General features: G+C 42.8%; 1 protein-coding gene across 7 annotated transcripts; it reads right to left on the bottom strand.

Annotated features, from left to right (window-relative positions):
• Positions 1-11,688: 11,688 nt before the first annotated feature.
• Positions 11,689-25,192, bottom strand: LOC128902102 (C-type lectin domain family 5 member A-like). 7 transcript variants are annotated; one of them, XM_054184484.1, is made up of 8 exons: positions 24,822-24,985; positions 22,326-22,394; positions 19,545-19,634; positions 14,587-14,652; positions 13,776-13,856; positions 13,530-13,672; positions 12,748-12,857; positions 11,689-12,136 (listed from the first exon to the last, which is right to left on the bottom strand). In XM_054184484.1, the coding sequence occupies exons 1-8, from the start codon at positions 24,901-24,903 to the stop codon at positions 11,989-11,991; spliced, it is 789 nt and encodes a 262-aa protein (XP_054040459.1). In that variant the 5' UTR covers positions 24,904-24,985; the 3' UTR covers positions 11,689-11,988. The 7 variants fall into 7 exon arrangements, with proteins under 7 accessions (XP_054040459.1, XP_054040465.1, XP_054040481.1 ...); XM_054184490.1 differs by having other exon boundaries at positions 13,776-13,829; positions 24,822-24,981; XM_054184506.1 differs by lacking the exon at positions 19,545-19,634 and having other exon boundaries at positions 24,822-25,004.
• Positions 25,193-25,586: the final 394 nt, after the last annotated feature.

Below are 25,586 nucleotides of genomic sequence, written 5' to 3'. Positions count from 1 at the left end.
GAAAGACTGCCTTCTCTGAGAGCATCCAAGTACGGTCAGCTGGGCAGAGGGAAAGGAGAGGCTCCCGGCATGTGAGGCAGACGTTCTGCAGGATATCCCACACCTAAAAAGTTGGGGCAGAGAAGAGCTGCACAGCTTCATCTTGATAATCTTCTGTTATTTTCTAGCCATTCAGATGTTGTTGTGGGAACCCAGAAAAGCAGGGCAAGCGTTGCTGGACTGACAACAGACAGGAGGAAAAGAAGGTGCTATGGGTGTGAATGGCTTGTTCATCATGTGTTGGTCTTTCGTCTCAATCTGGGGTCATTGTCATACATTTGCACGAGTAAAGCTTAGTTTTAGTGATTCTAAAAGGCCTTTGGAATGCATATAAGAAGGGAAAAGTGCAGTCTGGTCAATTCCAAAGGTTTAGAGTTGGATCTTTGCACAATAAAAGTCCCTGCACAGATGGCAGTCTCTCTGCCTTTTGGAGCTGCCCAGGAGTTTCCATGTTAGGATACATGGTCAGTGACGCTGTGGGATGCTTGCTCTGGTATTGCCTATGCATACTTACTCAGGAACTCTTTATGTCCCCTAGTCAGCTATTTTAGACTGTGGAAGAAAATAATGTTTGATTCTCCCTAGACTTTCTGATGAAAAAAACAAATGGCTCGTGCTGCTACTCTTGTTTTGATTTTGGGGGAGGAAGGGGCGATTTTTTTGTTTGTTTATTTTTTTGAACTAGAAATGCTAGAAGAGTAAAACCTGGTCTAAGGAGATCCCACTGAAGTTCCCCACATTGGTCATGGCATTGAAGAGTGGGGGACCTGTTGAGTCCCCAAAAAACAGGGTTGGCAAGGATCAGAACTGAACAGACGACTTCTCCATTTTTACTGTTAAATACATGTGAATAAAAGTGGCAAAGATCAAATTATTTAAACAGTCAGGATTAAAATAGCTTTCAACTACAGTTATTGTGGGTTTGTTTCCATGCATCTTCCGAAATCACGTAGACCTCCAAGAAGACTGGGAGGACAATGCATGAATTTCTGATTAAAAAGTAAAACGCCTTTATATATTTGCACAGACTGTTTATATATAATGAAAACCTATCCAAATTCATAGAAACGCAGAATGGTTTAGGTTAGAACAGACCTTAAAGATCATCTAGTTCCAGCCCCCTGCCATGGGCAGGGGCACCTCCCACTAGACCAGGCTGCTCAAAGCCTCATCCAGCCTGATCTGCTGCCCAACTTCCTGCCCAACTTCCCTGGGCAACCTGTTCCAGAGCCTCACCACCCTGACAGTAAAGAATCTCTTCCTAATATCTAATATATATATAAAAAAAGGGGCAGCCTTTCTTCTCCATTTCCCTCTTCCTTTTTTTTTTTTAACCTGTGAATCACCCTTCATTGACAACTTTATTATAAAAGCTGCTAAAGAGTCAATTGCTTTTATGTATGAAGATTTCCATAGAGTACCGTGGAAAGGGCTGGAGTAAATCAGAAAGAAGAAATGAAAAAGGTAGGGAAGAGAGGGTTAGTACCCTTAGCATACTCTGTTGCTCCTGTTTTTATACAGCCAGTTCAGTATACTTTAAGATAAACTGAAATACACAAGTTACTGTGTAGCCTCTGAGTTATGCAGGGTCTCATGGCATGAAAGCCTTGAGGAAAAGGTACCACATAATTGAGCCTGTGAACTGCAAAGGACTCCCATTTCAGTGCAAGCTCTAAGAAAAAGATGAAGAAGGGCACTGCCCAGCCTCAGAAATTTTCTGGTGGAAGAGGAAAAAATAGAAAACTATGTTGTTGAAGAGAACAAAAGCAGAATGTCCAAAGTACCTGAAAAAATCACAAAAGCTCTAACAGATCTCGTGGGTAATTTTCTTAGGCCACAGTACATTCCAGTCACATTCAACCATTTGTGGCCACCTACTTTGTGTACCTTGTATGAAAAGAAATGTGCTACAGTGGCTGATGAGAGATTTGCTGAAATTCTTGTGCCATTCAGTAGCATGCAGATGTACCATGTGAAGAGCTTACTTGTAGATTGCTTATAAGATATTTGAAATATCCTAGATCAGTAGGCAAAAGCAATTTGAATGGGTATATGGTGTTTCCTTAACTGATTATTATGCTCACAGAGCTCATGGAAGACTCCTTTTTTCTTATCTACTCTACTGACACACGTATATGTTTTTTTCAGTAGTTATTTAGTGTTAAGGTCCTGTAATACCTGATACCATGCATACAAATGTAAAATGGAGTATTCATAGCACCCTGTCAGTTCTGACTAGGCACAAATAAATATGATGCAGCTGGGTTTAGAAAACATATACAATTCATGGAGGAAGATGTCTTCCGTATCTATATCTCTGGTGTATGGCAGAGAAGAGGAGCTGAGCACTGCCCTAGTACTAACTTCCAGTATATATATATATAAATATAACATAGAATCATAGAATGGTTTGGGTTGGAAGGGATCTTAAAGATTGTCTAGTTCCAACCGCCCTGCCATGGGCAGGGACACCTCCCACTAGACCAGGCTGCTCAAAGCCCCATCCAGCCTGGCCTTGAACACTTCCAGGGATGGGGCATCCACAACTTCCCTGGGCAACCTGTTCCAGTGCCTCACCACTCTAACTGTAAAGAATTTATTCCTACTATCTAATCTAAATCTCCCCTCCTTCAATTTGAAACCATTACCCCATGTCCTCTTGTTGCACTCCCTGATAAAGGGTCCCTCCCCATCCTTCCTGTAGGCCCGCTTTAGGTACTAGAAGGCTGCTATAAGGTCTCCTTGGAGCCTTCTCTTCTCCAGGCTGCCTGTCCTCATAGCAGAGGTGCTCCAGCACTTGGATCATCTTTGTGGCCCTTCACTAGATCTGTTCCAACAAGTCCATGTCCTTCTTCTGCTGAGGACTCCAGAGCTGCATGCAGTGCTCCAGGTGACGTTTCACGAGAGTGGAGTAGAGGGGTAGAACCACCTCCTTTGACCTGCTGGCCACGCTTCTTTTGATGCAGCCCAGGATGCAGTTGGCTCTCTGGGCTGCAAGTGTGCATTGCCTTCTCACGTTGAGCTTGTCGTCCACCAGAACCCCAGAGTCCTTCTCCTCAGGGCTGCTCTCAACCCAGTCTCCACACAACCTGTATTTGTGCCTGGGATTGCCATGACCCAGGTGTAGGACCTTGCACTTGGCGTTGTTGAACTTCATGATGTTGGCATAGGCCCACGTCTGAAACCTGTCCAGGTCCCTCTGGATGGCATCCCTTCCCTCCAATGTGTTGACTGCACCACACAGCTTGGTGACGTCGGCAAACTTACTGAGGGTGCACTCAATCTCACTGTCCATGTCACCCACAAAGGTGTTAAACAGCACTGGTCCCAGTACTGATCCCTGAGGAATGCACTTGTCACTGATTTCCATGTGGACATTGAGCCACTGACTGCAACCCTTTGAGTGCAGCCATCTAGCCAGTTCCTTATCCACCGAGTGGTCCATCCATCAAATCCATGCTTTTCCAACTTATAGACCAGGATGTCGTGCGGGACAGTGTCAAATGCTTTGCTTAAGTCCAGGTAGATGACGTCGGTTGCTCTCCCCTTATCCACCAATGCTGTAGCAACATCATAGAAGGTCACCAAATTTGTCAGGCACAGTGTGCCTTTGGTGAAGCCATGTTGGTTGTCACCAATCACCTCCTTATTTTCCATGTGCCTTAGCAGAGTTTCCAGGAGGATCTGCTCCATGATCTTGCCAGGCACTGAGGTGAGACTGACTGGTCTGTAGTTCCCTGGGTCTTCCTTTTTTCCCTGTTTGAAAATGGGGGTCTCCTGTCTCCTGCCTGAGAGGGCCCACACCTTCCCTAGTCTTGCCTTTATCCCTGACGTACTTATAGAAGTTTTTTTTTGTTCTCCTTGATGTCCCTAGCTAGATTTAATTCTATCTGGGCTTTAGCTTGCCTAATCTGGTTCCTGGCCACTCAGATAGTTTCTCTGCATTGCACCCAGTCAACCTGTCCTTGCTTCCACCCTCTGTAGGCCTTCTTTTTGTTTTTGAATTTGTCCAGGAGCTCCTTGTTAATCCATATACACACATGTTCTTCTTGTCTGTAAAATTCTACATTACTGAGTCACTATACCATTCATTTAAGGAGTTGTGCGAACGTATGAAGAAATCAATTTGCTATTATATACTGACCTCCATCCTTTTAATAGAAATTATTTCAGGACACCTCATTTAAAAACCACAGCAGTGTGATTCCTTACCCTCCCAATCTTCTTAAGTATCTACAATGTAAACAAATAGATTGGATTAGTTGGCACTTACATTCTGCAATCATGATAATGATCAAAAGTGTAATTTTACACCCAGTTTCCGTGTTAAAGTTCTGTTCTTCTCCTATTGCAGATCTTATGTGGGCATCATTTTCTTGTTTCTTTGTCACCTTGACATGACAGCCCTTTTTCAATGAGGAAGAGTTTCAAAAAGCCAGCCATACTTTCAAGGTACATCCCATTTACTGTGTGACCTTGGCTCTCCGCTGCTGAACTTCACACAGGGCAAGTGTGGACATTTAGCTGGTAAGGAGGTCTGTTGCCAAAGAAAGGCCACCAGATGAAGGGGCAATGCAATTGCAGAGGGAACTATTTGTTGCAAAGGGATGTTAATTTTGGCTGAGGACATTTTCATTCTATCTTGGATGATGTAGTTTCATGGCTGGTGTTTGTTTTCTCTGTTAGATGAGACTGTGTGGAGGCAGAGGGATGTGGAAGGAAACTGCCTGCTTATTTCCGTGGCAGGATGAAAACCAAGAAATGGTTGCAATTTGTATACTAGGCTAGAAAGTGTCTTTTGAAGCAAAGGAATATCTGTGATGGCTAAGTCCATTTGCATGGGACTATCCCTCCACAGGAGTTAGGAGGCAATGACTCACACATAGCTGTGAGTAGCACATCAAGGTAACTTCCATTCATATGCTAGAAAAGGATCTATTGTCAAATTATTATGCCAATACTAGACATCTGTTAATTTACCTACAACATGCCCATTGCTTTCTTAGCTTTCTTAGCCAGTGAATCTCTAATGTTGAAAACTCACTGGTTGAAAACTGGTCATATCTGTTATTTCCTGTAATGAAATACATTCACCTGCTTCTCCCTTTTCCAAAGTAGAAATTTGCACCATCCAAGATTCTCCTTCCCTTGATATAACCAGGCATGTGGTTAGAATGCAAATGATAACACACACAGAGAGAGGGTGGGGGGTACCACCATCCATGGTCCAGGTAACAGGTGTGCCATTCTTCCATAGAGAGGCCCTGTTTGACTATGAAAGGATGAACTGCTTGTGTTTTGGAGGAGCTTGGCACAGTCTGGTGCACAAGTCCTGGGTATTACTGCCCCATTTCCCATGACAATTATCCATAAAATTCTTCTTGTGCAGTTGTACATTTCAGAGCCAAATCCGGAGCCCCAGGTCTCAGCTGCTTGGAGACACAGCCAGAAGTCAACTTGATGATAAAATTTAAGATTTCAAGTTAAATTTTCTAAAAAACTAGGTCTGGAAATCAGGGAACATAGACTTCAGAGAAAATAAAAAAAAAATCTTGTATCCTAAAACTAATACGTGGTTTCTGAGCAGGCTTTATTTTTAACACTTTTTCAATGCAATCCTCACATATCTTACCCTAAATCAGATTTTCATCTTAAAATTAAGATGGACAGTCTATTCCTTACTTCATGCCAGATTTGTACTTCACCTTAACTTTTCTCCCTCCATCCTAACCAATTCTGACACGCTTATGGACAATAAATGCGTTCCTCCAAATGTGTCATTTCACTAAGCTAGTCCATACAAACACTTAGCATTGGCTGAGGTGCACACATCTTTTGTCATTTCCAACTGCTAACCTCCCAGATTAATTCTTGTTATTAGTCTGTACCACTGCACTTTCTGCTGTTCCGTTTCATCTAGTTTCTTTTACTAGAGTCCTCCTCAGGTCATGCAGTTCTTACTGTATTAGGCTTGGGTCTTCACCCGTTTTGACATTGTCTTACAGTCTTGCGTTATTCGGACACAACCTTCTGTCACGTTAGACATTACTAGCAGATATCTGCATTTTGCAACAAGACCACTACTGAATGTATAAAATACAATATTTTTTTCCAAAAAGCTTGTTAATAATTCCCTATGTGGAGTCCTAGTCAAATGTTTTACTAAAATCCTAAGTTTGGATGAGTCAGTCATGTCCTCAGTGAAAGCTGACCAGGATGAGCTACCCTTGTAAACATATTCACGTTGCCTTTTTTTCTCCCATTGCCCTCTGTGATGTGTATTACCTTTTCCTTCAAAAGTTACTTGAAAACTGCCTGTGTTATTGAGCTGAGTCTAGCAGTCTGTATTTTGTGTCGATATAGGGAACAGCCAGTATCTCTCAGAGATGGGATTTGGGGAGCGCTGGCTGGTCCCCTTGCCCATAGCAGTCAGTGATCCTCCAGACACCCTGCGGCAGAATAAATTTCATTGGACAGCAAGTAGAAGGTGCTGTCCCTTCATCAAGGCTGCATCTGTGTTTTACTGGGCCTTTGAAGAAGGCTGGGTGCTTTACAGCCAACAAAGGAAACAGGGATGATGCCACCGAGTTACGATATTTACCACCAGCTTTAACACCAGCTGGCAGAGGCTCGTGATCCAGAAGGGTCCTCTGGGATCACAAATGCCTACACATTACTTGTGCCTCATATCAAACATCACTAAATGGATACCTAGATTTCCTGTAATTAATAATTTCAAACTTAAAAAAATAAATTGAATAACAAACAGGCCTGTTCATGCTCCACACCTGCCTTCCACATCCGAGGGAAATGGATTATATTCTAACACAGAGAAGTAGCATTGAAAACATCTTCTTGGTCTCTCAAGAGCTTTTGTTTAATTAGGTATCACAAGTGGCTTTTTACTGATTTTTTTCTATAAGTGTAATGGTGTCATTGACATTTTTCTAAACTAAATTTGCATGATTTAGTCAGAATCTGGCCTTGAACAAACGTCCTCCTGAACTGGCAAAGGAGCTTCCATAGGAAAGGGTTGGCATAGCTTCATCTCAGCCACGGACACCAAATCCAGCTTCCTCACTCGTCCTGTGCCCAAGCTCTACAGACAAGGCACAGGCATCTTCAGCTTCCATGAAACAGGCCTCTGTGTCAGACGGAAATCCAGTATTAAGGAGAGAGGAAAAAGTACTAAAGCACAATAAGACAGGAAATGGACAAACATGTGCTCGAGAGCGATTGTGCTCAGTCCATGAAAGTGATACCTGCTTTACGGAGGTTCATTGGCATAAATAATGTGCTACTTGCAGGGCACAAAGTGTAGTTGAATCAAAATTCCTAGAGGAAAATGAAGATTTTTAAATTGATCTGACCTCTAATGCTGCAGCGGTGCGTACCCTATGTTCATTTATATACTGTGCGTTTTCTCCCGGAGAATAACTTTTGTGTCAATGCTTTTTTCGTTTTCAAGCTACACCAAAGTCCTGTACAGACCCTTCTGTGTTCCTAACTCTACCATCCGAAGTGCTCATTACTAATTCTTGCAAAATACTGGTTCAAGTTATTTTCTGGATATTGCGTTATCCTCCTGCTTGTCTGGTAAAATGCTACATGTTTTAGACTCATTGCTCTTAGCAATTGTTATCGAACAGTTAAGGAGCAAAAAGGAAATATGGAATTTGCCTCTATGCTCCTTGCCATCTCCAGGTTGCCGTGTTTCAGCAGGGTTAGTCTGTGGGCTGCTTTTCCTTAATATCCTCCCTGGATCTCTCTGATACACAACTGAATTCAACAAGCATGACTCCTCCAATGGCTACCCTCGAGTCTTTGGTATAATTGCAAGTTTTTACAGTAAGTAATTTCTACCACAATCTAAAGCTTTTGTCCTAACTCAGTGTCCGTTTGAACTCATCTCCTTAAAGCGCCTCTCCCTAAAACTCTACTGCAATTTCCCTCAGAGCAAACCACCTCAGCTAGTTTTAAGCACTTCCACAGTCTCCATCTCTAGTAGATGAATCACTAGAAGTGAGACTTAACCTCTCAGTGTTTTAGTTCCGAATTAGCACCTAACTGCTTTGAACTCCAGACGGATTTCCCTTTGGTGACTTCATTGAGGTATTTTTATCTTAGGGCTGCTTCTTCTAGCAAACCATGCTGATTTCCCAAAAATCAAAAGTGAAAGCAAAAATGTGTTTCCAAAAAAGATGATAAAAATATGGTACCTTCTCTAAAAAGATAAACACAAGCATAGCAACACCCACAAAGTCTGGAAGCCAAATAAAGGCCTAGCTTCATCGTTTTTCAGAGATGAACCCACAAGAAAGAAGGTTCACACATTTTCAGGCCTTCATAATGCTGGAAGTTTTAAAACTTTAGTCACACAGGCATAGCTACTCTACAGGCGCTCTGCTGGTCGGCTCATGAAGGAAGGAGAACGTGCTCTCCAAGTAGGAGCTCCCTTATATCAGAGCTACATTGGGGAGTAATAATTGACCAACCTGCATCAAGAAAATACCACACCGAGACAAAATAGTTATAGCAGTTGCAAGATCATGTCCAAGCACTGGCTTAGTTGTAGGAAGCCTTTGTACCGCTCACTTGCCCTCAGACTCTAGTCTGGGACCAGGAGGAGAAAGGGGGTCTGTGGGAAACTCCTACCAGTCAGGTCTCTGCCAAGCATTTCTGTTCATATCGAAGGGTCCCTTTCTTAACAAAGAAAGATGTAGGTGAGAGAGCAAAACTGGCCTTTGGAAAGCAAGCCAGTATCAGCAGGCACTTTTAGAAATGTTTGCTTTTTTTCCTTTTTTGATACATGGAGTATCACCCATTTGAAACATGGGTGCATATAGCACCTATAGTTGAAGTCTCAGATCAAGAGTTCTGTTATTTCCAATGCTGAAATAAGGAAAAAGCACATGCTTAGTCATGTTAAAAGTACATATATGGACAATTCACTGAAACTTTGTAGCACCTCCATCAACGAGGATCAGAAATTTGATAGGGAAATTACCCTTTTCCCTAAATACAGCCTCCCTATCCCAGTTGTGCTCGTATCTGCCTGTATGTGCTCACTAGAGACTCAGCAGAGTCTGGTAACTTCCCCTCAAAAGATTCGGCATGTACTCTACATGCTCAAGCATAAATTCCCAGGACTAGGAATAACAAACAAGCAAACCAACCCAAGGAAAACCGAACCAAGTAACCCAAAAAACCCTGTATAGATGAAACTTGCATTTCCTGTGTTGGAAATGATCCTTCTCTCCTCCCATGGTCCTCCTCCTCATCTAGTAGTTGATAAAGCAGAAAAGGAAACAGTGGCGTTTTTTTCTTTTCAGAAGAAAAAGCCTTCTGAAAATGGAACGTGGGCAGAGCTTCATCAGCACAGAGTTTCAACTAAGGAAGCGTTTCATGGGGTTGATGTGCATATTTGTCACACACACATATTTTGTCTTCAGCATGTGCACAGCCACTTACCTCTGTTAATGCTTGCATCGACATCATGTTTCTATGTCAGCAGCATCACAGCTAAAAGTGGAGGGGACAACTCTTACCAACTAGAGAAGTGAGGCTGGAGGAACATCGTCCCAGTGACTGCGCAGAGTAAGCCAGTTAATCCACTAAAGACCACATTTTGCCTGAAACACAGTGGGCAATGGGTCTACGACAATAGGACTTCCTCCCTTGTTAGGGATTTCCTTGTAAGCAGTGTTTGCTCCTTAGTCCTGTGACTTTCTGTCTCAGGGTTTAATGAACTTCATGTGGTTCCACAGTGACCCTGTGGAACAGCTTTCCCCTTTCTCTCACCTCTGATGCACAGCAGCTCGGATCTGCTGCTGGCTGAAGCCTCCTAAATCCCACTAGGTCCAGTGGCTCCCAGGGAAGAGATATTTCCTTGGCTCTCCCCTTCAGTAGAGCCCGCCTGATCAAAGGCCAGCAGCTCTAATACGAAAATAAAAGGGCAGCCCTCCTCCAGGCTGCTCCATAACACATAACACAATGTGGAGTCCTGTCCCCCCGCTCTCTGGTAAACTGAGTAGAAAGAAAGAGCCCCTCCAGCACAGCTTCCTTCTGAAATAATAGTTTAGATTCTGGTTTCTGCCATTGAGGTTATTCTGTCACAGCTACTATGAAATTGTTAAAGGAGAAATCACTGCCTGAGCATTCACACACCGTTCATGGTGTCGCACACACACACATTTACTCTTGGACGTGCTTTGTCCTTCTTCAGGCTCGGCGATAGGTTTCCTGCATCAGAGTCTCAGGCGTTATATTTTATAAAATAATGAATTTAATTGAAAGGTACAGCAGCAAGGACAGCGTGGGCTGGGTGCCTCCAAAGAGAGGGACCCCGAGCAAAGAAATCCCAGGCAATGATACCCTTGTGATCTATACACCCTCGCCTCACACGCCCTTCACATGCTGTCCACGCATCTTTTAGTCCAATGGTGCTTCTTGGTCTGGGGTCTTCTAACATCTAATTGGAGTCCTTTTCTGTGTCCAGGCAGGCAGACTCTCATCTTGTTGATTTGCAGTTTCAGCCAAGGCTTGGAGCCTCTATACCTTCTGGTTCACATTCCTTGTGCATCTGCACTCACTGGCAGAACATGGAGAACTGAAGAGTTCCAAACGTGGGAAAAACACTACCAAAACATCAGTGTGGTATCAAAGCGCTTCTCATACTAAAAGACTAAACACGGCACTCTACCAGCTGGTGGGAAAACTACTAAGACAAATAACTCTATCACAGCCTAAAGCCTTCACCAAATTTAGCCACTCCTGTTAAGTAAAGCTAAGCAAACTGCTTAAATCACACCATATGAACACCACACAACCCTAAGTAATTTATCCTAAGTAAAACTTACTTATTTATGCTAAACAGCTCATATCCCTCAACAGCTCCTCCCTTTGTTTTCTTTAAGCATCCCTGCTAACATGCTAAACAAAGCTCATGAAGCCTTTCCAGTTGCCCGATCATTCTCCCCAGTTTTACATTTAAGATGATTATCAGCGACAACTACAACAGGGACAGACTTAATAAGATTACTGTCGGGAAGCCAGGTCCCTCTATTTTATGTAGATTTTTTCTTGTTCTCTTTTACTGCTGTTCCACCACTCTGGATCATCCATTCTCTGTAATGTCATACTTAGCCGTGCTGTAGCAGCCATCAACGTCAACAGTACCGAGAGTAGAAAAACAATCCACTTCCTCCCTGTTGATTTTCAGGAAGCTGCCGTCTGTCGGCTGCTTGGGCTATCCACCGCTTCCTTGCCATGGGAATGGCGTATCCAATTTTCTTTCCCTAACACTTCAGCAGCAAAAGAAGAACACAATAAAACAGTGTATGGTCCCTCCCATTTGGGTTCCAATTTTGATCTGGGGGAATTTCTTACTTTGTTCTTTGGTGGTTACAGATCAGTGGGGAACTACAAGTATGTTTCAAAAGAACCTTGATGAATGAGGGCAGTGAGAAGCATTGCTCATCTGAGGGACATCGAAATGTGCTTTTAAGTCAGAATGAGGGAGTTTTTCCATTATGATTCCATTATCACTACCCATAGCCACAACATTCTGAGAGAAATTCTATGGTTAAGCAAAACTTTTTTTTTTCCCAAAGAGAAAGCATGACACCTCTGTCACTTCATCAAGGAGTTCACAGAGCTTTCTCCATCCAGCAGAGGAAGAAGAGAGCCATGAATGATGCCATTTTCAGTAGGATGAGCAAGTCACCCAGACTCCTAATGTGTGGAAATGCATGCTCCTCTAGAGGGGGATTCATGCAGTCTCCGACACCCACCTGGGGAAAGAACATGCTAAGCTTGGCAAGGTGTCTAGAGGGAGCCTGTGAGACCCTTTGACTAGATTTTTAGACGGCTAAAGATAAAGGAGAGAAATCCCATCTGCTGTTCCTGCAGGAAGCTGGGGATGACCTGCCTGCCTGAACCCTATTGCGTTCAGTTCTCCTTCTGCTCTTCTAAAAGATTTGCAGCTTTCTCACACATATTTTGTGTTGTTGAGGACCCACCACAAGGTGCAGTTTCTACTTTTTCATGTCCAATGACAGTACAGAAATAGTCAGTAAAGTCTCCTTCTATATTAAACCTGAAAAGGGAGAGAAAGGCAGATTTAGTTGCCTTCCTAACTTATCTGGATGCAATGCAGTCACTATCACTTCCATGAAAGACACTGTGGCACCTGGCCTTGCTGCTAAATTATATTATTGTCATAATATGTGGGATTAGAAGCTGCTTTCTTGGAGTCTCCCTCCCATTCTTTAATTTTCTCCCCCGGACCCCAACAGAAGTATATGGGCTAGGCTTTCCCTCCAGAGGCCTTCCCCTTCTTTGGTAGCCTCCGTTCCGTGGTGCTGACATCACACTGTCTCTTGTCCCTCCATCCCATATCCTTTCTTTCCCCACTGAACTCCATCTAGTCAGATGCCTCCTTTCCCACCACAACTACAGCTGTGTCCTCTCTTGCCTTCCTGCTGTGACCTGCCTGTGGTCCCACTGGTGACTTGCAGGCCCCTTGGCATAGGGAGGACACAGGACAGCACAGGGATGTGCTGAAGCACCTGAATCTCAAGGAATCTGGTTGCTACAAATTGCAGGTCCTGATCTCTCTTGTACTCCCTGGTTTTGGCTCTTGATATTTATTTTTTTTCCTACTGTTTCCAGGTGTTACATGACAGTGACTTGCTGGAATAAGCTTACATGTCTGTGCTATGTTCCATGTTGTTAATCCACTTCCACTTCTTCTCGCTCTCAGAGTATGTGAGACCAAGAAAGTAGTAATTAGCTTTTGATCGTAACACAAGGTAATCCTAGAAAGGAAATGAACAATGGGAATACATTGAAATTATGTTTTCTTCACCAGAGGTACACAGAAAGCTTAGTGCAAAATCCCCAGCTTTCTGTGGAAAGTACAGTGTGCATCCAGCCACACCATCTCTTTCCACAGCTTCAGAGGCTGAATTTTTCCATTTTTATTTGATCTCATCCCTCTTCCTGGGGCTTCTTAAGAATAGATTAAATAGAAAAATTACACAACTGTGATACCATTAAAGCTATACATTGTAATTCACCAGGCGTGACTTGATACCTAGAGACACTGTTCTATTCTGATTGTGATGGGAAAGCCCTTTCTGTTTTTGTCAAAGCAATGGATCTCACAAAGAAGTGTCTGTTCGACTTGCTTGGTCTTGGTTTGTGTGCTAAATCTCTTGAAAACATAAGTTAGCTGGGCAGACACTTTGCTCTTCCCATGGGAGCATGCTTGCAGAGAGAAGCTTCTGGATGGAGGACTTCAACCACCAAGATGCGTCTTACTGTGAAGGTGTTTGGTACCATCCAGAGGGGCCTGGTGTATAGGGGGCTAGCAGTAGATTATGGACCCGCAAGGACATCTAACATGAGAAGACACAAGTGTAACCCGTCAGCCCTTTGGCGTACAGGTCAGGCAACCCTAGAAGCAGCCCCCTGAGTTCAGATCTCACCAGTTCATCCTTGGTGTCAATGACCACCAGGTCTGAATTCATGTCAGTACATTCTTTACGGGAGGCATTCCAGTCTTTGGTTTCCTGCGTTTGAAAGAAGTAGTAGCATTTTTCCCCATGTTTTTCCCAGTTTCGGGGGCAGCCTGCAGGACGGGAGAAGAGGTGTGGAAAAATCCATGTTCACACAAACAAAAGGACGCCATTACAAAAGAAAGGTAAGAGAGGAAGTCACAGCCAGAAAAGTACCTGTGCGTTTCTGCTTGTCATTTTCACTCGACCACTGGGGATGCGTGCCAGTCTCTGTAGAAAATACCAGTCCAAGAGTCACTAAGCATGAATCACAGAAGTGGAATCACAGATAACATTATCCAGTCTTTTAAATCCTTGCTCAGGAGATAAAGAGAAATGGTCAGAGCAAAAAGCAGTTTTCAGTTTGCAAACCTCTGATTTGCCTGCTGCAAAATATGGTAAAAGTGCTGCTATTGAATGAAAAAACATTTCTCTCCGTTGCCAGGGAGGGTACTGGAAGGAACAGAGAATGGGACCTGGGAAGCGAGGTAGGGACTGCGTGATACAGTTTTGTTGGTTTTCCAGCAGCTCGTAAACAGCAAAAGGGAATTGCACTTAGTTAAAAGGCTAAGAATGGAGGGGGTTTTGGAAAGCAGTGTATGTACTTTGATCCATCATGCTCACTACAGTGCTGTGATACCAAAGGGATTGTTATATTCATGTCTGTTCACATACCCATGGGCTCTTCTGCGCTAGCGTGAGAGAGTAATCAGTTGTTCCCTCTGAAACAGTAATGCAGTGCTGCCCAAGCACTACTTTTAAGGAAGGTGAAAATGTGAAATGTTTCTGGCCTTGAGAGCTCGTCCTGTGACTGTACGGGATAAGGTTATTTATTCCTGATATGTCAGATTGTTTCTTTGTTTGTTTGTTTTTCTTCTGAACAAAATCTAGACACTCTCCCTTCCCCCCACCCCCCACCCCCCTTCTCTTAAAAGGCAATCCATCAGGCTTCTGGACACTGTCTTTTGAATGACAGAGGGTTACCGACCTCGTGCATCTTCAGAGTTGTTGGAGAACGCTTTTGAGTCAGCTGGGCTGCTTGCCGTTGGACGGTCTGGAAAGAAGAGTAGAATTTCTGCTTTGAATGTCTGACCATTTTGCCACACACGGTCATAGCTCTTCTGGACCTCTTTGACCCCCACCATCACCCCACACAGAATGCCTACTCCTCTCATTTTTGTCCCTCTATTGAAAAAACTCCAAAACTGTAGTACCATATGATTTGCTCCATAACCAGATTTGCAAAGAACCTAATGCTGAAACTTAACCAAAAAAAAAATCAGAATAGCAGTAAATGCACAGTATGTCCAGTACACGTAGAGGATTTGTATGGTATTTGTACAGTATGTACTCTATAATGTGGAGTATACAAGTAACTATAGCAATAAGAAATAAGAGCCATCTTTGAGAGATCAGTGCTCAAGCCAATCTGTTCTTGGTTAAGCATGCTGCCACACAGCTTGGAGCTGCAGTCCCAGTCTGCTCCTACTCCAGACAGCTGGGATGAGATATTCAGGCAGAGCACAGCTGTGCCCCAGCTGGAAGCTGGTCTAACAGTGTTGCTTCCCCAGAGCAAAGTGAGACAATGGTGTTCATTCGAGGTTTTAAAGCAGATACCCAGGCTGAAATAGCCTTGATTTTCCTCTTTCTTCTGACACAGCGCTTGTGAGGGATTTGTGCTTCACAGGAGGCTTCTGACTCCCATAAAAAGGGAGCCTGGAGGGAGGCCTACAACTTCCTTTTTGTCATCTGATGACAAGCTAGACTGCATGAATTTATCACAGAGGAATAGGGAAAGAAAATTTTTGAGAGGGTGAAGAAAATAGCTGACGTCTCAGACGAACTAAACTTAGTTTACTGGAGAAGCTTATGTGATTTGTGTGTGTTTTTCCTATCTTCTCAGGGCTTTGGTTTTATCAGTTTAGAAACTGTTCACGGATCACTCACAGTTAGGCTAAAGGAGGATGATGTTGATCCAGATGGCTCTGTGTAGCAGTGAGGAGGAAGGGATGAATAATAAGAGTAAAGAAACATTAAACTAAAAGTTGTATGGGTAGAATTCTTATACTTGAAACCAACTTTGATAAATTCCTTGTAAAGCAGAATATATAAGTTCTGAGAAAGAACTTATATATATAAGTTCTTATATATATATATATATATATATAAAAGATCTGAGAAATTTGTACCAGAACAGCACGGAGCATGAAAGAACTGACATCTCTGCAGACTTCATACCAGAGGCAAACGGTAAAAGAAACAGAATATGAAAGGAAGAACTTTGTTTACAAGCAGTAAGCTCAAAAATAAGATGAGGGAAAAGAAGTGGAGTGGCAGTTAAATTGGATGACACCTCGTCTCTTCTGGACATTGCAAGTTGGTAGTGAAAGGATGACGTACTAGCCCAGAGCATCCAAACTGCAATTGTCAACAAGGAAGGTGACAATCCTGAGCTCTTATGTGGGGTAGCACCACTTGCCTTGTACCTATGCATCCTTACAGATGCAAGACCCTATAGGGCAGTAGGAACGATACTTTGGAAGGGGCTCATCCCACCAGAGTGTAGCCATAACTGTGCTGACACAAAGTGACTATTGAGTTTGAAAGATGAGCACCTCTGCTACAGAGAATCCTTTTTTGCCTTGTACCCACCTCTGGCAAAAAAAAAGAATTGTTATTTTAACATAAATGTAGCTCCATGATCTTGCCAGGCTCAGAGGTGAAACTGACCAGCCTGTATTTCCCCGGCTCTTCCCTTTTTCAGTTTTTGAAAATGAATGTTATATTTCCCCTTTCCAGTCAGCAGGAACTTTACCGGACTGCCACAGCTTCTCAAGTATGATGGATGATGGCTTAGCAAGTTCATCCACCTGTTTCCTCGGCACCTGCAGATGCATCTCATCCAGTCCCATGGATTTGTGCACCTTGAGGTTCCTCAGATGGTCTCGAGCTTCGTCATCTTCTACGGTGGCCAGTACCTCGTTCTCCCTGTCCTTGCCTTTGCCTTCTGTGACTTGGACGTTGTGGATAGACCACTTACCGGTGAAGACTGAGGCAAAAAGTCATTGAGTACCTCAGCCTTCTCCATTTTCCTGGGTAACCAGGTCTCCTGTTTCTTTCTGGAGAGGGCCCACGTTGTCCCTTGTCTTCCTTTCATCACTGATGTACCTGTAGAAGCTTTTCTTGTTGCCCTTGACGTCCCTGGCCAGATTTACTTCTATCAGGGCTTTAGACTTCCTCTTTGTTGGGGTGTATTGCTCCTGAGATTGGAGGAGCTGATCGCTGAATATTAACCAGCTTTCCTGGGCCCCTCTTCCCTCTGGGTCTTCTTCCCATGCCAATCATGTACCTGAAGAGGCCTCTGTCCTTCCTAAAGAGCCTGTATCCTTCCATTCCAACACTCCAGTCACAGGAGCCATCCCACCACATCTCCGTGATGCCAGCAAGATCATAGCCCTGCAGGTGTGTGCACGTCTCTGTCTCCTCCTGATTATTCTCCATGCTACGGGCATTTGCATGGAGGCAGGACCATTTCATTTCAGAAGATGAAAAAGCTGGGTTTTGCATATAGCTCAAGATTTCCTCCTGGAATATTGCCACCTTGAACTCTGATATCCGCCTGAGAGATTCAGAGAGCAGCACTAGTGAAAACGTGTGTGCACGTCTCTGTCTCCTCCTGATTATTCTCCATGCTACGGGCATTTGCGTAGAGGCAGGACCATTTCATTTCAGAAGATGAAGAAGCTGGGTTTTGCATATAGCCTGAGACTGTGGGTGGAAGCTTGAAGTACTGCTCGTAAAGGTACCCTGAAGTCCTTAGTGTATAATAGTACCAAATACCGGTACTAAAACTACCTCACGTAATTCTAAAGCATGTATTTCTGTGAAAAATTAGAAATGAATGCATTGTGTGAATGCATTACAAAAATGAACAGCACCCTCCTGATTCTCCTACTGGGTGGAAATCAATTTACAGCACGGAAATGGTGGCTCAAGATTTCCTCCTGGAATATTGCCACCTTGAACTCTGAAATCCGCCTGAGAGATTCAGAGAGCAGCACTAGTGAAAACGGCTGAAAGGCACCAAAAGCTAACAAAGCAAGAATTCTTTTGTAATTGGAGCAACTTAGCACTGAATTTTATGGTGCTTTAGTCATATGCTAACTGGGAACAGCAAGGTTTTCTTTGCCTTTCACTGAATCCCTAGAGCAAGAAGAGAAAATGAAACAGAAAAATCAGTTTGAAATGGTATGTTTTTCATGCATGCATTAGTATGCCTTTATCTTGAGGCTGGATATCAGCTCCCGGTTTCAGAAAAGAGCACAATTTAATGCATAGGAAGGAGCATTTGAAACAAAGTCAGACTTGCCTGTTCTTGAAAGACCAGCTCATGAACTGCAGGGACATTTTTTTACTTACTAGAAGATACATTTTCTCACAAGGAAACAGAAAATAGTATCAATCTACTATAAAAATCATAAAAATTTCTGGTTGGGTTCCACTGGGTACAATTGTTGTCATTTTTGTGAACGCAAGTGGAAGATGCCTTCTGGCCTGCAGAGCTCTTGTATGATGGAGCAATATCAAGAGGTGACAGTTTAGCTCATTTAAGGAAGCTGTTTGTCAGCAGTGGTATCTTTGGCAAAACAAAACCACACGGAAAACTCATATAAAATTAAAATCTAGAAATCAAACAGGAAAAATGGCAACAGTTAACATCTGGAGTACAAGTGAAAACTGTATGCTATTGAAATTCAAAATTAATTTGATCTAGATCTCAATTTTCTTAGGAGCATTTTTTCGGTTCACTGAGGCAGTACTGAAACCAACAAAGTACCTGTAACTGAAGCAGCCCTGAATCAAAGTCTAATGACTCCTCATTCAACTCCAGATTTAAAGCTCTATTAAATGCTGGTAATTTCACCTTGTTATGTTGTGCTGGCTTAGGTTTTGGGGTCTTTTTCAATTTTTCCCTTCCTGCCGTGTTTTACATTTATAAAGGCCAGAGCACCATCAGGCATCTGTTCTTTATCCTCTGCCCTGAGAAAGAAAAAAACACTGACTTCCCCCAACCATGGAATTTTTTAAGTTCCATGGATCAAAGGTTTCAGCATGTCCTCACAAAGAGTTTCTCCGTGTGCATCTCTGAGTCGGTGGCAACCTCTGGGACTTGGTGCGATTGATAGTGGAAGCCTCCTAAGCTTGCTGAGCTATTAAAGGACGAAAAGAAACATGCAACCACGCGTGAATTTTAAAAATGATTCCTTGAACATATTCAAAGGAAAGCACCACATGGCTCTCGGAAAATTTGTTGTTTTTTTTTTTTTTTTCCCCAATGGTTATCTCCATTTGTTTGAGCTTTCTTGCTAAAGAAAACTTTATATCTTTTTATGTAGTTGAAAGATTCTTATGGACTCAGTGATATACATGGAGAGAGACCTACTACTCGGCTTTTATTTGAGTAAAGTGCAAACAACTTCCTTTAAGTTGTGACTTAGCTACCTCTACCTCTTTGCTAAGCCACCTCTTAGCTACTTGAGCTTTTATTAATATTTGGTGAAAGATTTTTGGTGTTATGGATATCTTGGTGACATGATAGAAGATCATGGCTTTGAAATATTTTCATGGATAGCAAACATAATACTCATAGGCATTGTCTAATCTTGACTTGCTTCTTCAAAACATTTGTATAATAAATTACATACTGTTTGAACATTGTCATTTTTTTAATTGGGCTTGGGCTTTTTTTCTTTTGGAATTTTAAACTTTCAAGCCACTCGACCCTTACAGGTTTCCTCTTACAGCCACAGTTGGCTAAAAACTCCTGTCCTTTGCCTTCAAACCAGCCTTCTGCTGCTACTGGTTTTGGATGTCATGATTTAGATGTCAGTGCGTGGGGGAGAGTCACAAACTAATTACAGTTATTACATTTTTAGCAGGACTTACACATGAGTATCAGACACACTGCCAAGACAAGTAGGAGAATTATCACAGCAACAAATACAGCGACACGTGTTCTGGAGGAACAGCTTTTACCTACAGACAGACGGAAAAAATCAAGATTAGGGCAACAACTGGAAAAGGAACCCTTCATCTTCATTCACAGATGCCCTTTTCAGGCTCACACTGAGATTACTCTTTCAAGTTAAGCAAAGCCCTTCGGTGCTGTCCCTTCAGATGTTTGTTCTTGTGGTAGATATGCTGTGCACACACGGTTTTTTCCATCACAGATATTCACCATGAACCCTTCTGCCATTGCCTGGAATACTTTAGTAAATTCCACTGCACTTATTACTGGAGTAACATGCTCACTGGGATCCTTATCTCCCCTTCCAAAATTGTATGAAAGCAAAACCCAATCAACCTACCCGATACAGGTCCTGGCTGGTTATACTTCTCAACAAAGCAGATTTTTCAGAGGAGCTGAACTGTCTCCTCTTTCTGTTTTGACTGTTCTTTATGGACTTTTGTTCAGGGGATCCTTGCAATATTCATTAGTCTGCCAACTCAGTGGGTAGCGGCCGGGTGCTATAGAGCACAAGCAGTTCCAAGAGGGGACAAACAGTGTGTTCGGTGGCTGACCGGACTCATCAGACACTGAATTAAAAGGTCAAGGAGAACTTTCCATCTCTTCCTGCTTCACGTATCGGCCAGAGTATTTACTTACCCTGTCTGCTGTCTTTGAAGTTTATGGTGCATTGCGGTTGGAATTACTGAAACGCCAAGAAGCTGTCACACCTAGTGTACTATTGAACTAGACTGATTTTAAACCAGATGAAGGCACTGAAGATGAACTCTGTGCTGTCAGGTTTTCTGCCTGAGGAGGTTTGGTCAGGAAACGGTTGCACCCCGAAAACATGTTGATGGCACTAACCAACAAATCCATTGGAAAGGTGCAAACCGTCTACCGAGACCCTAGTCCACGTGGTTACCAACGAGACCGGGAAGGGTGGAGAGAAATTTCAGTGGCAAAATGGAATCATCTAGGAAGGAAGTTGGTGACCGGGAATCCTAAGGTGGCAAATCTGAAACGGTCCCAGTGCCCTGTGCAGGGCTGGAGGGAGAAATGAAAAGGCAGCATTTTAGCCCCTGGCTGAGAAGATGGGGTAAGGATCTAGAATTCTGGTTCTTGAGGAATTTGGGACACATCTGGTGCAGTGTGTCCAACCACTCTGGAGGAACAGATTTCATTTTGACTGTAAGGGAGTCAAGATGATGGACATGACTTCTAGAAGGTTTTACGTAACTTTTGACATTAGTAATAACCAGCTGGTAAGGGCTGATGGTTGTAAGTAACTCTTCAAATGAAGAAAGGGAAGCTGATAGAGGCTAAAGAGCAGTTTAGGGTGATATTGCCATTACATGTGACTTCAAAACCACTGTGTCCTCAGGAGAAGGAAAGGTCAGAGTGTAGAAACAGTCAAGCAGAAGATGCAAAACTGACTCTCATTTAAATAAAGCCTTAAGAAGCACATAACAGCTATAGAACACCTCATTGTACACATATCCTAGAGGTCTGAAAAATGAGATGGGAAAACCTGGAATGTCCCATCCTAGTCTAAAATAGTCAGATGTCAGGTACCTGAAAATGGGTGGCTTCTGCCATCTGGGATACCCCCAGGTATCAGGTAACTGCACAGACCTGGAAGTTGTTACACAGGACCTCCAAGAATCTGTGGCCTTCCCAATTTGCATACTGAAGCCAGACTGAACGTCCTGATGCTTCCCAGATGGCTCTGGACACCTGTGGTTGGGTAAGTGAACAGCATCCCAATATGCTATGTGTGTGAGGAAGTGGTTAAAAGGAAGAGAGGCATCATAGTACTAGAACAAATTAGGAAAAATAGAGCACTAACAGGTAAAAGAGGGGAACTACAGGCAGGAGAGGGCGCTTATTAAAAAGAAGCTAAAAAGGGCTGCTATGAGAGAATGAAATCCTTACAGGCAGACCATATATTATTGAAGGACAACAAGACATATGGCCCAAATAAAAAAATGGACATACCAACAACTTCCAAGAGTTGTTTCACACCAGGTGTGAGACAGCTGGATTACTAATGCTGTTTTGTAATCCCACTCTTAAAGATATCTTTGCATTCGGGGACTAGAAGGTAACAGATCTAGTGGGAATTAAAAATAAAAAAATAAAAAAGTTCTAGAGGAGGTCTGTGAACTTCAAGTCTTCTGTCCTGACCACACAGTCAGAGAGTCCTTTAGGTTGGAAATGACCTTTCCAGATCACCAAGTCCAACTTCCTTGCTCAAGCAGCATCAGCTAGAGCAGGTTGTCCTGGACCACATACACTCAGGGTTTGAATATCTCCTAGGATGAGGACTCTACAACCTCAGCTTTAGAAATTATTCAGAAGGAAAATGAACAAAAATCAGGGATGTTTTGTCAGCTGCATGGTTTTATAAATCCATGATTCGCCTCTGCCTTCAATGGTGCATGCAGGTCTACTACTCCTATTTCAAAAAGCATATAGAAAAAAGTTCAGAGAGGGGAAGCAGTAAATGGTGGTGTAGACTAGGCTCCTGCAGTATGGAAAAGAGTTGACAAGAAGAAGCTATGTCAGAGTTATATAAAACCCTGAGTGTCATGGTGATAACTGTATCTTCCTGTCTCACATACAGCTTTATATCACTACATTTTTCGAAAATATGGAACAGCCTCCTCTCCTCTAATTCTTTAAATTCATAGCAGTTTAGCAGACAGCTAAATACTCACCAGACGATGTGTAGCTAGCAGGAACTTTTGTATCTAGGGATTGCACTTTCACTTCTGCATATGTAGAACCTAAAACCAGGCAAAAATAACAGAGAGCAGAGGAAGTTGAGAAACAACTTAAATGGAACAAAAATGAATGAAATGATGAGAAATGATAAACACATGACAGCAACTGATTTATAGGACTGTGTTTAACTATGCCCGAATAATATTTTTGTCCATTGCAGTCACACCTTGCTACAGGACTTGCTCCAGGCAGATAATAACAGAGGAGACACGGGCACATGCACACGCATTTTAAATCTAAACAGAAGTGGAGAAAACTGTCTAAGGTTGTCTGCTTATCTTATTCAATTCACATCCACACATGAGTGCTGTGAATGACTACAACGTCAAAGCAAATCTGAAAACTGCAGATCATGCTAAACTCGAAGGGGGTAACTAGTCGATGAGGAGATGGTGAAAAAAGTGAAAACTATTCTAACATCTGCAGATAATAAATGCAAATGAGTATGGAAGAAAGCATGCGGGGAAGGAAGGAAGGTAGGGCAGGACAGATAAAAAGTGAGCAGAAAGAAATATGATGTTGCAATTTTATGAACCATTCAAAGTCATCCTGATGTACAGCACTGAGCCCGTTTCTTTCTATCACCTGCAGAGTTAACGTCTTCTATGAGTTTAAGTGCCTTCTTCTGGCTTATGGACGTAATTTCATTCCTCTGTGAATACTCATTTGATCCAGGGAATGCACTATCAAACAGAAAATAGCAAACTGCAGGAAAAAGAAAAGAACACAGAAGCCAGTGTTTGAACTCTTTTTTTGTAAGAAATGTGTAATCCCTGGGAAATAGTATGCGTAAATAAAATGAACACATGGAAGAAGAGAGTTGATGGAGGCTTTCCAGAAAGGCACAAGCAGAGAAACATAAAAATGGTATTAAAATTGTATGAAAACTATAAGTAGGAGTGCATGGATCAAATTATAAGAAAAATGAAACTTTTAATCAGGTGGCATCTATTGTGCAAGCCTGCCAATTTAGCCATGAAGTAATCTGCTGCAAGAGGTGGTAGAAACACTGTTTCTTGTAGCATTAGAGACTCCAGCCATCTGAAAATACTTGCCAAGGGATCACACTTTATACAAAAGACAAGCACAGGATGGCAAGAAATAGAGACTACTATTTCCGTCAAAGACATAGTAAGTTTTAAAAGAAGGGAAGAAAAAGGACAATGAAACACAAAGTGTATAAAGTTATTTTAAGATGCAATTTTATGTAGATGTAACAAAACCAGTGTGAATGTTTATGCAATAATTCTTAGTGCATTAAAGAAAGATAAATTTTAAGTTAGAATTTTGCAAAGTCGTTTATACTGAATCAAACTAGATCTGTCCATGAAACATTTTATGCATGATTTATTAAACAAGTAGTTTGTACAGACAAAGCCACGAGGTAAAATACCCAAAACAATGCCTACTATGTTCAGTTAGCAGAAACAGGCTACGTGCAAGACGGCTTCAAACAACAGAAACATTAAGCACTCAATCTCCTGATCGGTTTGCAGCAGGAATCGGAGTCTGCTGCATGAGAACATGCCGGGTTCAGGATATAATGACTGTGGAACAGTCTCCTAAATTGATAGAAACTATTCGTAATGTCACACAAGAAACTCTCCCTCACACTTGCAACTTAACAAATGAAAAGTAGACCTTGTAACAATTCCCTTTTTTTCTGGCAGAAAACCTATATGGACATGCCACCTGTGCATTTTTTACAGCACTGGCCCCAGCATTTCCTTTGTCCTCTCTGGGGCTTTGGTGGTCCATGCGTAAAGGAATATGGAATATTAGTGGTTCAGTTTAAATAAAACTAATTGCTTAGAGTTAATCGCTTAGTGGTAGGCCTTGTTGGCATACTACTTATATAGAACTGACTTAGCAGAGGTAGCTAAAGTTCCTGAAGCCCTGGGCAGCAAGCTGCGAACTTTCATCTTGATAAGTTAAAGTTGTTTTGAACTTGTACTTAGTTACATAAAGCAAGGCCCTAAGACCGGTACAAACCAGGAGATAAGGAAGCTACTACCATCTGCAGAGGCTGCAAACCTACAAGATAAGAACAGTTAACGGCCTGCCCAGAGGCAGACAAAGAATCTAATGAGGAATAAGAAGACCCCAGACCATAAATTACCATTGGACCAAGGGGTGCACGCAAGTTGCGTGAAGAGTGCGTGAAGGGCAGATGCATAGAGAGATTGTAAGGGTGTAATTGCTCAGGAATGTCTTTGTTCTGGGGCCCTCTCCGCAGGCACCCAGCTCGAGCGGTCCTTGCTGCTGTACTACTCAAATAAATTCTCTGGGGGAGGGAATTATCGCCTGAGACTCTGCTATGGGAAACCTAGGGTGGAGAAAAACTTTTTTTACACACGACACTCACTCAAAAGATGTGGGAGGGAGGCTGAAGAGCACAAAGAAAGCTCAGTGCAGACTGATTGACCTACCTTGGACATCAGTGACCTTCTGCAGCCTGGGCCTGGTTGATTCAGTCACGTTCAAGTCAGCGTAAATGCGATTTTCTGACATTCTTGCTCCCCCTTCTTGTTTCCTCTCGCTGCTGTTTTTAAAATGGTACTCCGGACTGATAACAACTCATAGCTCCCGCCCCTCTCTAACCTTCAGGAGGAAGTTCTTCGCTCTTTCTTTCATACAGAAAATCCTGTATGAGAAGGGGAACCTACTTCTAATTGATCTTTTGATAGTGGCATGTTAAATGTAAGGTGGTGACCTTGATGTGGTCACCTTCGTCGGGAAGTGGTTCTGGCATTAGTAGTATTTTGAGTTTCAAATCTTGACACCCAGCCCTCGCCTTCCTCCCTTTGTATTTGGAAAGGACAAGTTTTGTTACATGAAATGGAAATGGGAAGAAACATAGAGAGCTTCAGAAGTCAGCACCAGGAAGCAGAGTGAAGCTCTCAGGGTGGACCCATGGCACATCGTGGGAAGAGCCCTGCGGAGTCCAGAGGCAGCGCTCTCAAAAGCAGACATCTGAAAGCAGGACACATTTGCCCTGATCCATAGAGAAAGGTACGGAATGCTGCTGAAACAGGACCCCGCCGCTCTTTGGGGCTCTGTTATGTGCCTGTAGCTCTTCTAAAGCCGAACCGAGCTGGCGTGTTGAGTCCTGAGGAATGCGGATTTTGTGCAGCTCAGAAACATGCTCTTCCCCTCGGTAGGTAACTTCTAATGGCCAATGGGGATTCATGAAG

This window comes from Rissa tridactyla, chromosome 1, assembly GCF_028500815.1.
Source record: "Rissa tridactyla isolate bRisTri1 chromosome 1, bRisTri1.patW.cur.20221130, whole genome shotgun sequence".
In the NCBI taxonomy this organism is placed as follows: domain Eukaryota; kingdom Metazoa; phylum Chordata; class Aves; order Charadriiformes; family Laridae; genus Rissa; species Rissa tridactyla.
Note: the sequence above shows the minus strand (reverse complement) of the source record. Positions and strands in the feature narration are given on the sequence as shown.

Coding starts and splice junctions, on each gene's coding strand:
- LOC128902102 (XM_054184484.1), bottom strand. CDS start 24,903: ATGTCAGAAAATCGCATTTACGCTGACTTGAACGTGACTGAATCAACC. Junction 14,653..19,544: donor AGTGTGTCTGATACTCATGT/GTAAGTCCTGCT, acceptor TCTTCTTTCCAG/ACCGTCCAACGGCAAGCAGC. Junction 13,673..13,775: donor TGACAAGCAGAAACGCACAG/GTACTTTTCTGG, acceptor CCCGTCCTGCAG/GCTGCCCCCGAAACTGGGAA.